General features: G+C 47.5%; 1 protein-coding gene across 5 annotated transcripts in view; it reads right to left on the bottom strand.

Moving 5' to 3' along the window:
* The window catches only part of lrch2 (leucine-rich repeats and calponin homology (CH) domain containing 2), a 178683-nt gene extending 166045 nt beyond the window's left edge, over positions 1–12638 (bottom strand). For 3 of the 5 annotated variants that reach the window (XM_038775965.1, XM_038775961.1, XM_038775964.1), the window contains exon 1: positions 12381–12638. In XM_038775965.1, coding sequence (XP_038631893.1) covers positions 12381–12576 — 196 coding nt within the window. In that variant the 5' untranslated portion in view covers positions 12577–12638. The remainder of the gene's footprint in view (positions 1–12380) is intronic. The other 2 variants (XM_038775960.1, XM_038775962.1) reach the window with 1 other exon arrangement.
* Between the last annotated feature and the right edge of the window lie 341 nt (positions 12639–12979).

Genomic DNA, 12979 nt, shown 5'->3' with positions numbered 1-12979 from the left:
CCAACCCCTCCTTTACACTCCTACCCCCCACCAGTGAACCATGCGTGTGGCTAATGATGCCCCACTGCGTCTCCTCTGGGAAAGCTCTCCCACAACTGTCAGCAGAGGGCCCAGACCGATGGACGATGGAGGGGTGCCAGACATAAGAATCCTCATCTCCTTTGAGGAAAACGTCCTGGAGGTGACTGGGGTGGAAAAGGACAGGGCGGTCATTTATGCATGGTGGATGCTGTAGAGGTGAGGAACCACCGACTCCACCCGGAGGACTTGTCAAACTAGAGTTGTTATTGCCTTACTGACTGACCTATTCCTCCCACTTACCACATGTCCATTCTCCCGCAGGTCCTCCAGCCAACGGCACCGGCCCATCTTGGGCGGCACCCTCTCCAGTCTCCCAGGAGGCCACCCTGGAGGAGAGCTCCAAGGATGCCACCGTTATTGTCTCAGCACAGATGTCATCCCAACCCTGCGAAATGTTAATGATCAGGCTTCCAGAGCACAGTCTGGTGAGCACCACATTGTTGCTGGTGTACATCAAGTAGAGACAGGAACTTCCAGGAGGGATAGCAGTCGGAAGGCTGCTGGATCCCAGGACCCAGCTGAGTCCCAGCCAGATATTCAGCCTGTGGAAAAGAGTTACCCAGAGCCAATTGAGATGTTAGGGAATGCTTACGACATTCAGAAGGATATGTCAGCGACAATCCAGCAGGCCCATAACCACTTGGAGGAGTCCCAGAAGCTACTGGCGCAGGAGATGTCGGCGGCAATGTCTGGCACTGAGGCCAACACTGCTAGGGTGGTGGCTGCAGTGGGGAGCCTGGTGCAAGACGTCGGCACCACGAGTGAAGGTGTCCAAGGCGTCGCGATGGCTGAAGGGCCCAACAGAATGTCCGACTTGCTGGGGGATGTGACCCAGTACACGCCAATCTCTTATGCGGGACTTTGACAAAAACCTTCTAAAAGTCCAAATAAACCACGACCACGGGTTCCCCCTCATCAACTCTATTAGCTACATATTTGAAGAATTCCAGCAGATTTATCAAGTATGATTCCCCTTCATTAACCATGCTGACTCTGTCCAATCCTGCCACTATTTTTAAGTGCTCTGCTATAAAATATTTAATAATGAACCCTAGAATCTTCCCCACTACCGACATCAGGCTCACTGGTCTATAATTCCCTGTTTTCTCTCTACCTCCCTTTTTAGATAGTGGAGTTACATTATCTATCCTCCAATCTTCCAGATGTGTCAGAGTCTATAGAATCCTGGCAGATGACCACCAACGCATCCAATATTTCTAGAGCCACTTCCTTAAGTACTCTGGGATATAGATTATCAGGCCCTGGGGATTTATCAGCCTCAATCACATCAATTTCCCCGACACCATTTCTCTACTAATATTCATCTTCTTCAGTTCCTCAGACTCACTAAACTCTGCATTTCCCAAGGGCAGCACGGTGGCCTAGTGGTTAGCACAACCGCCTCACGGCGCTGAGGTCCCAGGTTCGATCCCGGCTCTGGGTCACTGTCCGTGTGGAGTTTGCACGTTCTCCCCGTGTCTGCGTGGGTTTCGCCCCCACAACCCAAAAATGTGCAGAGTAGATGGATTGGCCACGCTAAATTGCCCCTTAATTGGAAAAAATGATTGGCTAATCTAAATTTATTAAAAAAAACTCTGCATTTCCCAACATTTCTGGTATCTTATTTGTGTCCTAAGTATGTATTTGGTTGGCCAGCCAATTCTTTGTCTCTGATTATACATTCCCCTATTTCTGACTGTCAGGGGTCTAACATTTGTCTTCACCAATCTTTTTCTCTTCATTTTTAGTCTGTTTTTATGTTCCCTGCAAGCTTATTTATACTTCATTTTCCCCTTCTTAATCAATCTCTTGGTTCCTTTTTGCTGAATTCTAAATTGCTCCTAGTCCCAGACCTGTTGCTTCTCTTGGACAATTTGTGCACTTCTTCCTTGGATTGAATCTCGAAATTCCCTTGTAAGCCATGCATTGACAACCTTTTCTGTTTTACTTTTGTGCCTGACAAACAATTGTTGCAGTTCCTGCATGTGCACCTTGAATGATTGTCATTGCCTATCCACTGTCGTCGCTTTAAGTAACGTTTCCCAATTGATTATTAAGATTCAGGACCCTAGAGTCAGAATCGACTTCTTCACTCTCCATCTTGATGAAAAATTCTCCAATATTATGGTCGCTCATCCCCAAGGGGTCTTGTACAAATTGATTGCCAATTATCCCACTTTCATTACACAGTCTAGGATGGCCTGTTCTCCAGTTGGTTCCTCAACATATTGGTCCAGAAAACCATCCCATAAACACTCCAGAAATTCCTCCTCCACAGTATTGCCCAATCTATATGCAGATTAAAACCACATAATTACAGAGATTCCTTAATCACATGTGTCTCTACCTAACTGTTTAATGTCATTCCCAACATCACCACTGCAATTTGGGGTCTATATTCGATGCCCACAAATGTTATGGCCCTTAGTGTTTCTCAGCTCTACCCATACAGATTCTACATTGTCGGAGCTAATATGCTTCCTTACTATTGCATTAACTTCCTCTTAAACCAGCACTGCAACTCCACTGCCTTTTCTTTTTTGTCTGTCCTTCCTAAATACTGAATACCCTTGGACAATCAGTTCCCATTCCTGGTCACCCTGCAGCCATACATAGGTTTCCAACCCCTTGCCTTTTTAGTTTAAACCCTTCCCAGCCACTCTAGCAAATACTCCCCCCAGGACATCAGTCCCAGTACTACCCAGGTGTAACCTGTCCAGTTTGAATTGGCCCCATCTCCCCCCAGAGCCAATTCCAATACCCCAGAAACCTGAAACCCTCCCCCTCACACCATGTCCAGCCATGTATTCATCCAACATACAATGCTATTTCTACTCTCACTAGCACATGGCATGATAGTGATCCTGAGCTTACTACCTCTGAGGTCAGACTTCTCAGCTTTCTTCCTAACTCTCTATATTCTGTTTTTAGGACCTCATCCCTTTTTGTTTTAACCTATGTCGTTGGTACCGATATGTACCACGACCACTGATCACCCTCTCCAGAATGTTCTGTAATCGCTCCGAGTCATCCTTGACTCGAACACTAGGGAGACAACATACCATACTGGAGTCTCGTTCACGATCATAGAATCCTCTTACAATTGAGTACCCTTTAACTATTGCATTCCCACTTTCTATTCCTCCCCTGTGCAGCGGAGCCAACCGTGATGTAACAAATTTGGCTGTTGTTGCTTGCCCCAGAGAGGTCATTCCCTTCAACTGTATCCACAGCAGTATATCTGGAGGAGCTGGTTTAGCACAATGGGCTAAACAGCTGAAGTGTAATGCAGATCAAGGCCAGCAGCGTGGGTCCAATTCCCGTACGAGCTGAGAATTCCGAATTCTCCCACTCTGTACCAGAACAGGTGACTAGGGACTTTTCACAGTCACTTCATTGCAGTGTTAATGTAAGCTTACTTGTGACAATAAAGGTTATTTATTTATAAATGCTATCCACGACACGCTCCACCAAGTGGATCCTCCACTGTGTCCCCAGCCGTCGCTCCAGCTCCGAAACCTGGGTTTTCAGGAGCTGTAGCTGGAGATAGTTCCTGCACATGCTGGTCCCGGGCACTGGAAGTGTTCCCAGCTTCCCACATGAAGCAAGAGGAGCTCTCCTGCCATGATTTTCCCCCTTAAATTAAACCTTTGGATGATGCTTGACATTAGATTATATCCATTTCTCTACCGCCCTTCTTTCCTTGTCCACAACCAATTATAGCCCTTCCAAATTATAAACCATAAAAAGTATTTTCAAACTGTAGGTGAATATAGTTGTAAAGACTTACTGACCTTGCCCGGGCTGTTTAGCACACTGGGCTAAATCGCTGGCTTTGAAAGCAGACCAAGCAGGTCAGCAGCACGGTTCGATTCCTGTGACAGCCTCTCCGAACAGGCGCCGGAATGTGGCGACTAGGGGCTTTTCACAGTAACTTCATTAAAGTCTACTCGTGACAATAAGCGATTTTCATTTCATTTCATACTTAACAATCAGCTCTCTCCCTTGCATCCTCGATGCCAGCAGGGCAAGACCATAGCTTAGTATCATCTGTAAGTTTGACCAAAAGCTATCCAAATCTAAATTGTTTACATAGAAAGGAATATTAAGGGCTTCAGCAATCCCCAATCTCTAGGGAGCACTACACAGTTCATTAGCCAAGCCAGTATAACGCAATTCTTACCCTTGCTTGCCATGTGCTTTCATAAAATACATCAATTTAGAACAATCGTTTCCTGAAGATCTACATATATCACAACATTTTCTCTTAGCTCACCGGGCATCCCATACCCTCAAAACATCAAGGGTAAGATAATATAAACAAAATCTACTTGGATTTAATGTTGAATCAATGGTTATAAGAACTACTGACCACGCTGACCATTGTTGTTTTTGATATACAGTAATGGCTTAGTCTTGACAAATATTGAAATTAAATAAACCGTGAGGAGGGAATCATAGATTTCAAGAGGACACAAAACTGGTGTAATGGGCAGACACATAGATAAAATTCAATGTGGGAAGATTTGCTGAATGAAAGATAATTCAATCTAAATGGTACAAGTTGAGATGGAGTGTTTAGTGGTCGGCTTTTATGTCCCAAGCCCAATATTCCACTGACGGGTCTCCGTCCCTCAGTGGGGCAGTCATACTCCACGAGGCTCACGGGGATATAATGGTTAATTTCCGGGGGGTCTTATGGGGGTTATAACTTTATAACCTGGGCAGGCTGGTGCACACATTTTTGAAGGTAGCAGGACAGGTTAATTAAGTATGAGATTGTGGGCTTTAGAAATGGAGGCAAACAATACAAATGCTAGGAAGTTTGGCAAATTGATATAAAACAGCAGTTCAACCACAGTAGGAGTGTTGCACTCAATTCAGTGCATCAGAAAGATAGAGAATACAGAAAATGTTTACTAGAGTTGTTTAAGAGATGAGCGATTACAGTTGTGTGGATGGACTGGAGAAGCTTGAGTTGATATCCTTGGAGTCCAAAAGGACAAGCAGATTTGACAACGGTCTTTAAAATAAAGAATTTAGATAGAAGGTTGAGAAATTGTTTCCAATAACTGAAGAGTCGATATCATAAAGGAATTCCTTGTTGGATATTATGAAAATTAGGCAAAGCAGAAGTCTGTGGAACAAAATGCTGGAAATGCAAAGCTCAATCAGCATCCTCCATTTGTAACTCCTTTTCAGCTGCGACCACCGGCAGATAAAGTTTAGATTATTTGTTTATTCTTCAACATTTCTTATGAGCTCAGAAATACTAAACTTTATGAAATATAGTACGCTTATACTTTGGAGTCAATGTGTAATTTTGTTAGATACAGATAGCGAAGGGCTTAAGCTTCTGTATGTGCTCATCCAAGATTCATGATGAAAGCAGTCTTCAAAAAACATGGCTGACATTTTCATACTATTATTTTTCTAAATAAACTCTGCTGGATGGCCAGTTTCAACTACACTTCATAAATTGAATACTTTAATACATAAACCTGTAAATACAATAACCAGTGCCAATGGATTTTACAAGTAAATAAACCTACTTTGTCCAACAAGAATGCATACCTTTCAGAGACACAGAGAGACACAGAGAGACACAGAGAGACACAGAGAGACACAGAGAGACACAGAGAGACACAGAGAGACACAGAGAGACACAGAGAGACACAGAGAGACACAGAGAGACACAGAGAGACACAGAGAGACACAGAGAGACACAGAGAGACACAGAGAGACACAGAGAGAGACAGAGAGTGAGTGCACCGGTTGTCGCTGCATGCAGATGATCTGCTGCTGTATGTCACGGACCCGGCTGAGGGGATGCCAGGGGTGCTGAGGATACTTGAGGAGTTTGGGGATTTTTCGGGATATAAGCTAAATGTGGGGAAAAGCGAGCTGTTTGTCCTACACCCGGGGGGTCAGGAAAGGGAGATAGGGGAACTCCCGTTGAGGAAGGCTGCGGGGAGCTTTAGGTATCTTGGGGTCCATGTGGCTAGGACCTGGAGGGGCTATGCATAGGCTTAACTTTTCGAGGCTGGTGGGGCAGATGGAGGAGGAGTTCAGGAAGTGGGATGCGCTTCCGCTCTCGTTGGTGGGCAGGGTCCAGTCGGTTAAAATGACAGTGCTCCCGAGGTTTTTGTTTCTTTTCCAGTGCCTCCCCATGTTGATCCCGAAGGCTTTTTTTAAGGAGGGTGAATAAGTCGATTCTGGGGTTTGTGTGGGCGCGGAAGGCCCCGAGAGTAAGGAGGGCATTTCTGGAGCAAAGAAGGGAGGTAGGGGGCCTGGCACTGCCCAACCTGTGAGATATTATTGGGCAGCGAACGTGGCGATGATTCGCAGGTGAGTGACGGAAGGAGAGGGTGACGCATGGAAGAGGCTGGAGGTGGCATGCTGTGCGGGTACGAGTCTGGAGGCCTTGGTGACAGCCCCACTTCCACTCCCCCCCCCGGCTAAGTACTCCGGTGGCGGTTGAGTCCGGTGGTGGTTGAGTCCCTCAAAATCTGGGGACAGTGGAGGCGGCAAAGGGGGGGAAGTGAAGGCCTCAGTTTGGGCCCCGATACGGGGCAAACACCGTTTTGCACCAGGGAGAATGGGTGGGGGATTTGGGAGCTGGCACAGGGCAGGCATCAGACAGTTTGGGGACCTCTTCTTGGATGGGATGTTTGCGACTCTGGAGGAGCTGGTGGGGAAGTGGAACCTCCCCCCTGGGAACGCTTTTAGGTATATGCAGGTCAGGGACTTTGTTAAGAGGCAGGTGGAGGAGTTTCAATGGCTGCCGCCAAGGGGGGTGCAGGGCAGGGTGCTTTCGGGGACGTGGTTCAGGGAAGGGAAGATCTCGGCTATCTACCAACTGATGCAGGAGGAGGAGGAGGCCTCAGTAGATGAGCTCAAAGCGAAATGGGAGGAAGAGCTAGGGGAAAAGGTTGAGGATGGGATGTGGTTGGACGCCCTGGAGAGGATGAATTCTTCCTCCTCTTGCGCATGGCTCAGCCTAATTCAGCTGAAGGTGCTGCACAGGGCTCACATGACGGGGGCAAGGATGAGCCGGTTTTTCGGAGGGGAAGAAAGCTGTGGGAGGTGTTCGGGTGGCCCGGCAAACCACAACCCATATATTTTGGGCATGTCCGGCTCTGGAGGGCTTTTGGAAGGGGGTGGTGGGGATTTTGTCGGAGGTGGTTGGGTCTAGGGTCAGGCCGGGCTGGGGGCTCGCGATCTTCGGGGTAGCTTCGGAGCCAGGAGTGCAGGAGGCGAGAGAGGCCGGCATTCTGGCCTTTGTGTCTCTAGTAGCCCGGCGCAGGATTCTGCTACAGTGGAGGGATACACGGCCCCCGAGTTCAGAGACCTGGGTCAACGACATGGCTGGGTTCATCAAGTTGGAGAGGATGAAATTTGCCCTGAGGGGGTCGGTACAGGGATTCTTTCAGCGGTGGCAGCCCTTTCTCGATTTCCTGGCGATGGGGTAGAGAGTGGTCGTTCTCTGCAGCAACCGGTGGGGGGGGGGGGGGGGGGGGGGGCAGGTTCGCTGATGGTTGGGGGGGGGGGGTGTTTTTGCGGTGGTGGGTTTGTTATGTTAATTTCTTCTTTCTTGTATTGCTATTTGTTATTATTTATTTTGGGGGGGGGAAGAGTGTTCTTTTCTGGTTCTGTTTTGGCGTGGAAACACGCCTTGTTTGTTTTAAATTGCGGGCGTACATTTGTTATTGTTATTGAAAAACTTGAATAAAAATTATTTTTTTAAAAAGAGAATGTGATGGTGAGCTTCCCTTCTTAAACTGCTGCAGTTCCTGAGGTGTAGGTAAACCCACAATGAAAGCACAATGATATATTTCCAAGTCAGGATGGTGAGTGACTTGGAAGAATTTCCAAGTGGTGGTGTTCCTATCTGCTGTCTTTGTCCAACTAGAAAGTAGGGGTTATGGATTTGGAAGATGCTGGCAAAGGAACCTTGAGGAGTTCTTCAGTGTATCTTGTTGATGGTGCATACTGCTGTCACGGTGCACTGGTAGTGAAAGGACTGCCTGTTTGCGGATGGGGTGCCAATCAAGTAGGCTGCTTGGTCCTGGATGGTGTCAAGCTTCAGCTGCACTCACCAGGCAAGTGGATAATATGTCATCCCACTACTAACTTGTGCCCTATACATGGTAAATAGGCTTTGGGGAGTCAGGAGGTATATTACCCGTCATGGGATTCTTAGCTTCAGCTACAATATTTATAAAAATTGTTATTCTTTCATGGGATGTGGGCATCACTGGTAATGCCTGGACTTGATGCCCATCTCTAACCACCCTTGAACTAAGTGTCCTATGGCCATTTCAGAGGAAAGTTCTAATTCAAACACATTGGTGGACCAAACCAGATATAGATTTCAGATTTCCTTCCCTAAATGCATTAGTGAACCAAATGTGTTTTTAGAACCGTTGATGATAGTTTAAATGTCACCATTCCTGAGACTATCTTTACATTGCAGATATTATTTATTGAATCTAAATCCCACCAACTGCAATGGTGGGATTTGAATCCATGCCTTTGGAGCATTATCTTGGGACTCTAGATTACTAGTCCAGTGATTTACTGCAATGCCGCTCTTCAGTGGTTAGTCCAGTTTAGTTTTCAGTCAATAGTCACCCTCAGGATGTGGATACTGGAGGATTTAGCAGTTGGGGACAGTCGGGGGGTGGGGGGGTGGGGTAGTTGTGGAGTGAAGCTCTGCATGGGATCAACTCCGCCTCCTCATGCGAGGTTAAGTTTGACACAGTTTAAGGTGGTGCATAGGTCGCACTTAACTAGGGCATGTATGAGTGGGTTCTTCCCTGGGGTGGAGAATCGGTGCGAGATGTTCTAGGTGGCCAGCGAACAATATATATATATGTTTTGGTCTTGCCCCAGGCTTGCTGAGTTTTGAGTTTCTTTATTCAAAATAATATCTGGGATGCTAGGGGTTAAGGTGAAGCCGTGCCTGATAGTGATCATCTTTGGAGTCTCAAGCACTGTGGCGCAGTGGCTAGCACAGCTGCCTCACAGCACTGAGGTCCAAGGACCGATCCCAGCTCTGGGTCACTGTCCATGTGGAGTTTGCACATTCTCACCGTGTTTGTGTGGGTCTCGCGCCCACAATCCAAAGATGTGCAGGGTAAGTGGATTGGCCACGCTAAATTGTCCCTGAATTGGAAAAAAATTAATGGGGACCTTAAAACTTTTTAGAAAAAAATCTTTGGAATTTCAGACTTGATGGAGCTGCAGGAGGGGAAGATGGCTCACATTTTGGCCTTGCCTCTCTAATAGCCCGGATGAGAGTCTTTGGATTGGATTGGATTTATTTATTGACACATGGCACAAATGCCACACCATGTACTTGTTGAGGCAGAACGTCCTGCTGCACGTGCTGTCCATCATTTGCTTGTAAGACCAGCGACGCTTGTACACCTTGAGCCGTGACAGGCCTCCCCCTCTGGGTCTCACCCTGACCTGATTGGATTGGATTTGTTTATTGTCACGTGTACCGAGGTACAGTGAAAAGTATTTTTCTGCGAGCAGCTCAACAGATCATTAAGTACACGGGAAGAAAAGGGAATAAAAATAAAATACATTATAGGACAACACAAGGTATACAATGTAACTACATAAGCACCGGCATCGGATGAAGCATACAGGGGTGTACTGTTAATGAGGTCAGTCCATAAGAGGATCATTTAGGAGTCTGGTAACAGCGGGGAAGAAGCTGTGTTTGAGTCTGTTTGTGCGTGTTCTCAGACTTTTGTTTTTCCTGCCCGATGGAAGAAGTTGGAAGAGTGAGTAAGCCGGGTGGGAGGGGATCTTGGATTATGCTGCCCGCTTTCCCCTTGCAGCAGGAGGTGTAGTTGGAGTCCATGGATGGGAGGCAGGTTCGTGTGATGGATTGGGCGGTGTTCACGACTCTCGGAAGTTTCTTGCGGCCCTGGGCCGAGCAGTTGCCATACCTGGCTGTGATGCAGCCAGATAGGATGCTTTCTATGGTGCATCTGCAAAAGTTGGTACGGGTTAATGTGGACATGCCGAATTTCCTTAGTTTCCTGAGGAAGTACAGGCGCTGTTGCGCTTTCTTGTTTGGGTGGATCTCCTTGGCACCACCTAAAGCTTTGGTTTAGTTCAGGGACTCAGCATATTTTCTGCACCTGGATAAAGTATACTATGAGAGATCAGTGGAGGGGTTTTACTCAAGGTGGCGGCCATTCATCATTGTTTTTATGGAACTGGTTGCCATCAGCGGTTAGTGGGGGGTGGTCAGTTTGGTAGGGCTGTAGAGGGGGTGGGAGGGGGTAGTCTTAGTATGGGGCTGCGTTAGGTTGGATAGGGTGGTGTTGGAGATATTTTGTTACTGTAACAATGTAACATTTGTTGGAATGATTTGGATATTTGATATGTTATGAACAAAAATATATGTTTCATTAAATGGAGAATTCAGCAATGGTAATGCCATTGAATATCATGGGACAATGGTTAAATTCTCTCTTATTGGAGATGGTCATTGCCCGACACTTGTATGGCATGAATGTTACTTTCCACTTATCAACCCAAGACTGGATATTATCCAGGTCTTGCTGCATTTGGATATGAACTGCTTCAATATCTGATGAATCGAGATTGGTAAATATTCTGGAATCAACACCAGTTATCAATGAACATCCCCATTTCAGACCTTATGATAAAAGATCATTGGTGAAGCAGCTGGAAATGGTCAGATCTAGGACAATACACAGAGGCACTCTTGCAGTAATGTCTTAGAACTCTAATTTGCCTGAATAGTTTGGCTCACATCAACAAGCACACAATTTGCTACCCATCCTAGTTGCACAAGCAGGTGGAATATGTACTTTCACCATAATGCATATTAACCTTGTATATCAACAAACTGAAGCCTGTTGGATTTAGAGATACATTTCATGTTACGCTTAAGCGTCAGAAAGCATTGCATTAGTACCAAATCTGACAGTGATTCACAATGAGATTTTAGGGTAAATGCCCAAAATCTTGGTCAACAGGTTTCAAAAAGCATTTTAAGATGAGATATGGAAAACAGGTAGAGGAGTCTAGGATTGAATTTCAGAACTTAGACACTTGGCAGCCACCAATGGGACAGTAATAAAAGAGGCCCGCATTGGAAATGGGCAGATAGCCCCAAAAGTGGCAACAAAGATAATTACTCAAACACAAAATATATGACACAAAAGTATGACAATTCCCTGCTAGTCATGCAATCACTTAAATGTGACTCAGTCAGATGACCATTTCATGAAAGCCACTGCACAATAAAACTCATTGGAATAACCCCACAGAAATTACGTCGAAACAGCAATGATTTTTAAATTAATTTGCCCATAGATAGGAGCCAATTTCTGGGTTTGCTTGTAAACTCAAGCCTTGTTACTGCTTCCTTCCCAGGCGTGCAAGATGTGCAAAGGTGCAGTTTATCGCTTCACATCGGAGATATTATCATAAAAATGCGTTCAAAAGAAAATGTTTACAAACATGGTACAAAGAGAACATTCCTGGCACCAGCCAGTAGACTGACAATGCACCACCACAGATAGCCAGGGTGCCAATTTGCAAAGACCACAGGTCAAGATTAGCTCATTTAATGGTCCCCCAATTTGTGAGCTGATCACATTTTCCTTGAACTTGGAATTAAATGTTTACTGCTACCTGCACGAAAAGTTATACCATGGGCTACACAACATGAAGGAACTTGAAACCTGCTAAGGAGGCAAAATGGATTCTCGAGACCAATCGGACGTGGGATTTTTAAAATGCGAACAGAAAGATAACGCTGGCAGTAACACAGACTGGGGGGGGGGGGGGGGGGGAAGAGAGAGAGGAAGGAGAGAGAAGGACACTACAAAGGAGGGGGTCCATTTATAACGCTGGCGATTCCTGATCACCCATCGTCGGTATTACGGTGTAAAATATGGCAACCATGGGGAAAAAACGACCCCCGCCCCATTCTGCATCGCTTTCCTGGAGGAGCCCTTTGAAATGAAGCGGGTTCGCAGTGTATTTGCCCCCAGGCTGCTATTGTTCCCCAAACAGACGGACATGGCCCCTTCACTGCACCGTTATCTCGCCTTTTAACGGCCATCGCTTCATACTGCGAGCCGGGCGGCCGCCCGAGCGGCGCTGCGGCTTTTTGTGTGTGCAGAAAAAGACGCCCTTTTTAGCCAATGCTCCATTGCCCGGCCTCCCCTCATCGCAGAGTGACAGCGGCCGCCGGGGCACTGAGGGACTGGGGCTGAGTTAGAGACAGACAACCGACCCACCTGCCTGCACCGTATCTGTCAAATCGTAGTGAACGGACGGGAACTCCTTCAGCTTCCGACCGCTGAGGTTCAGGATGCCGGAGTGCACAGCCTCCTCCAGGACCCTGTCGAGGCTGCGGCTGAGCTGTGCGACCGGAGCGGCGGTCCTCGAGTGCCAGTGCTGTGAGTATTGATGCGCAGCCGACACCACCGCCATTTCTCTTCAGTTTGTGTGAAGGGCCGCTCGCCGAGCCGCCACTGCGCAGGCGCAGCGGACGACACCGAGACCCCCCTCTCTTCCAGGAAACAGAGGGCTGCGAAAGGGGGCGGGGCCCATCAGGCTGCATGAGAGGGCGGGGTCTTGAGAGGGGCTGCAAGAGGGGGCGGGGACCGAGAGGGGCTGCTAAAGGGGGCGGGGCCTAACGGGCTGCAGGAGGGGGCGGGGCCTGAGAGGGGCTGCTGGAGGGGGCGGGGCCTGAGAGGGGCTGCTGAAGGGGGTGTGGCCGGAGACGTGCTGCAGGAGGGGATGGGGCCTGCGAGGGGCTGCAAGAGGGGGTGAAGCCTGAGAGGGGCTGCAGGAGCAGAGGGGGCTGCACTTGAGGGGCTGCAGGAGGGGGGTG

Source organism: Scyliorhinus canicula, chromosome 17 (assembly GCF_902713615.1).
Source record: "Scyliorhinus canicula chromosome 17, sScyCan1.1, whole genome shotgun sequence".
NCBI lineage: Eukaryota > Metazoa > Chordata > Chondrichthyes > Carcharhiniformes > Scyliorhinidae > Scyliorhinus > Scyliorhinus canicula.
Note: the sequence above shows the minus strand (reverse complement) of the source record. Positions and strands in the feature narration are given on the sequence as shown.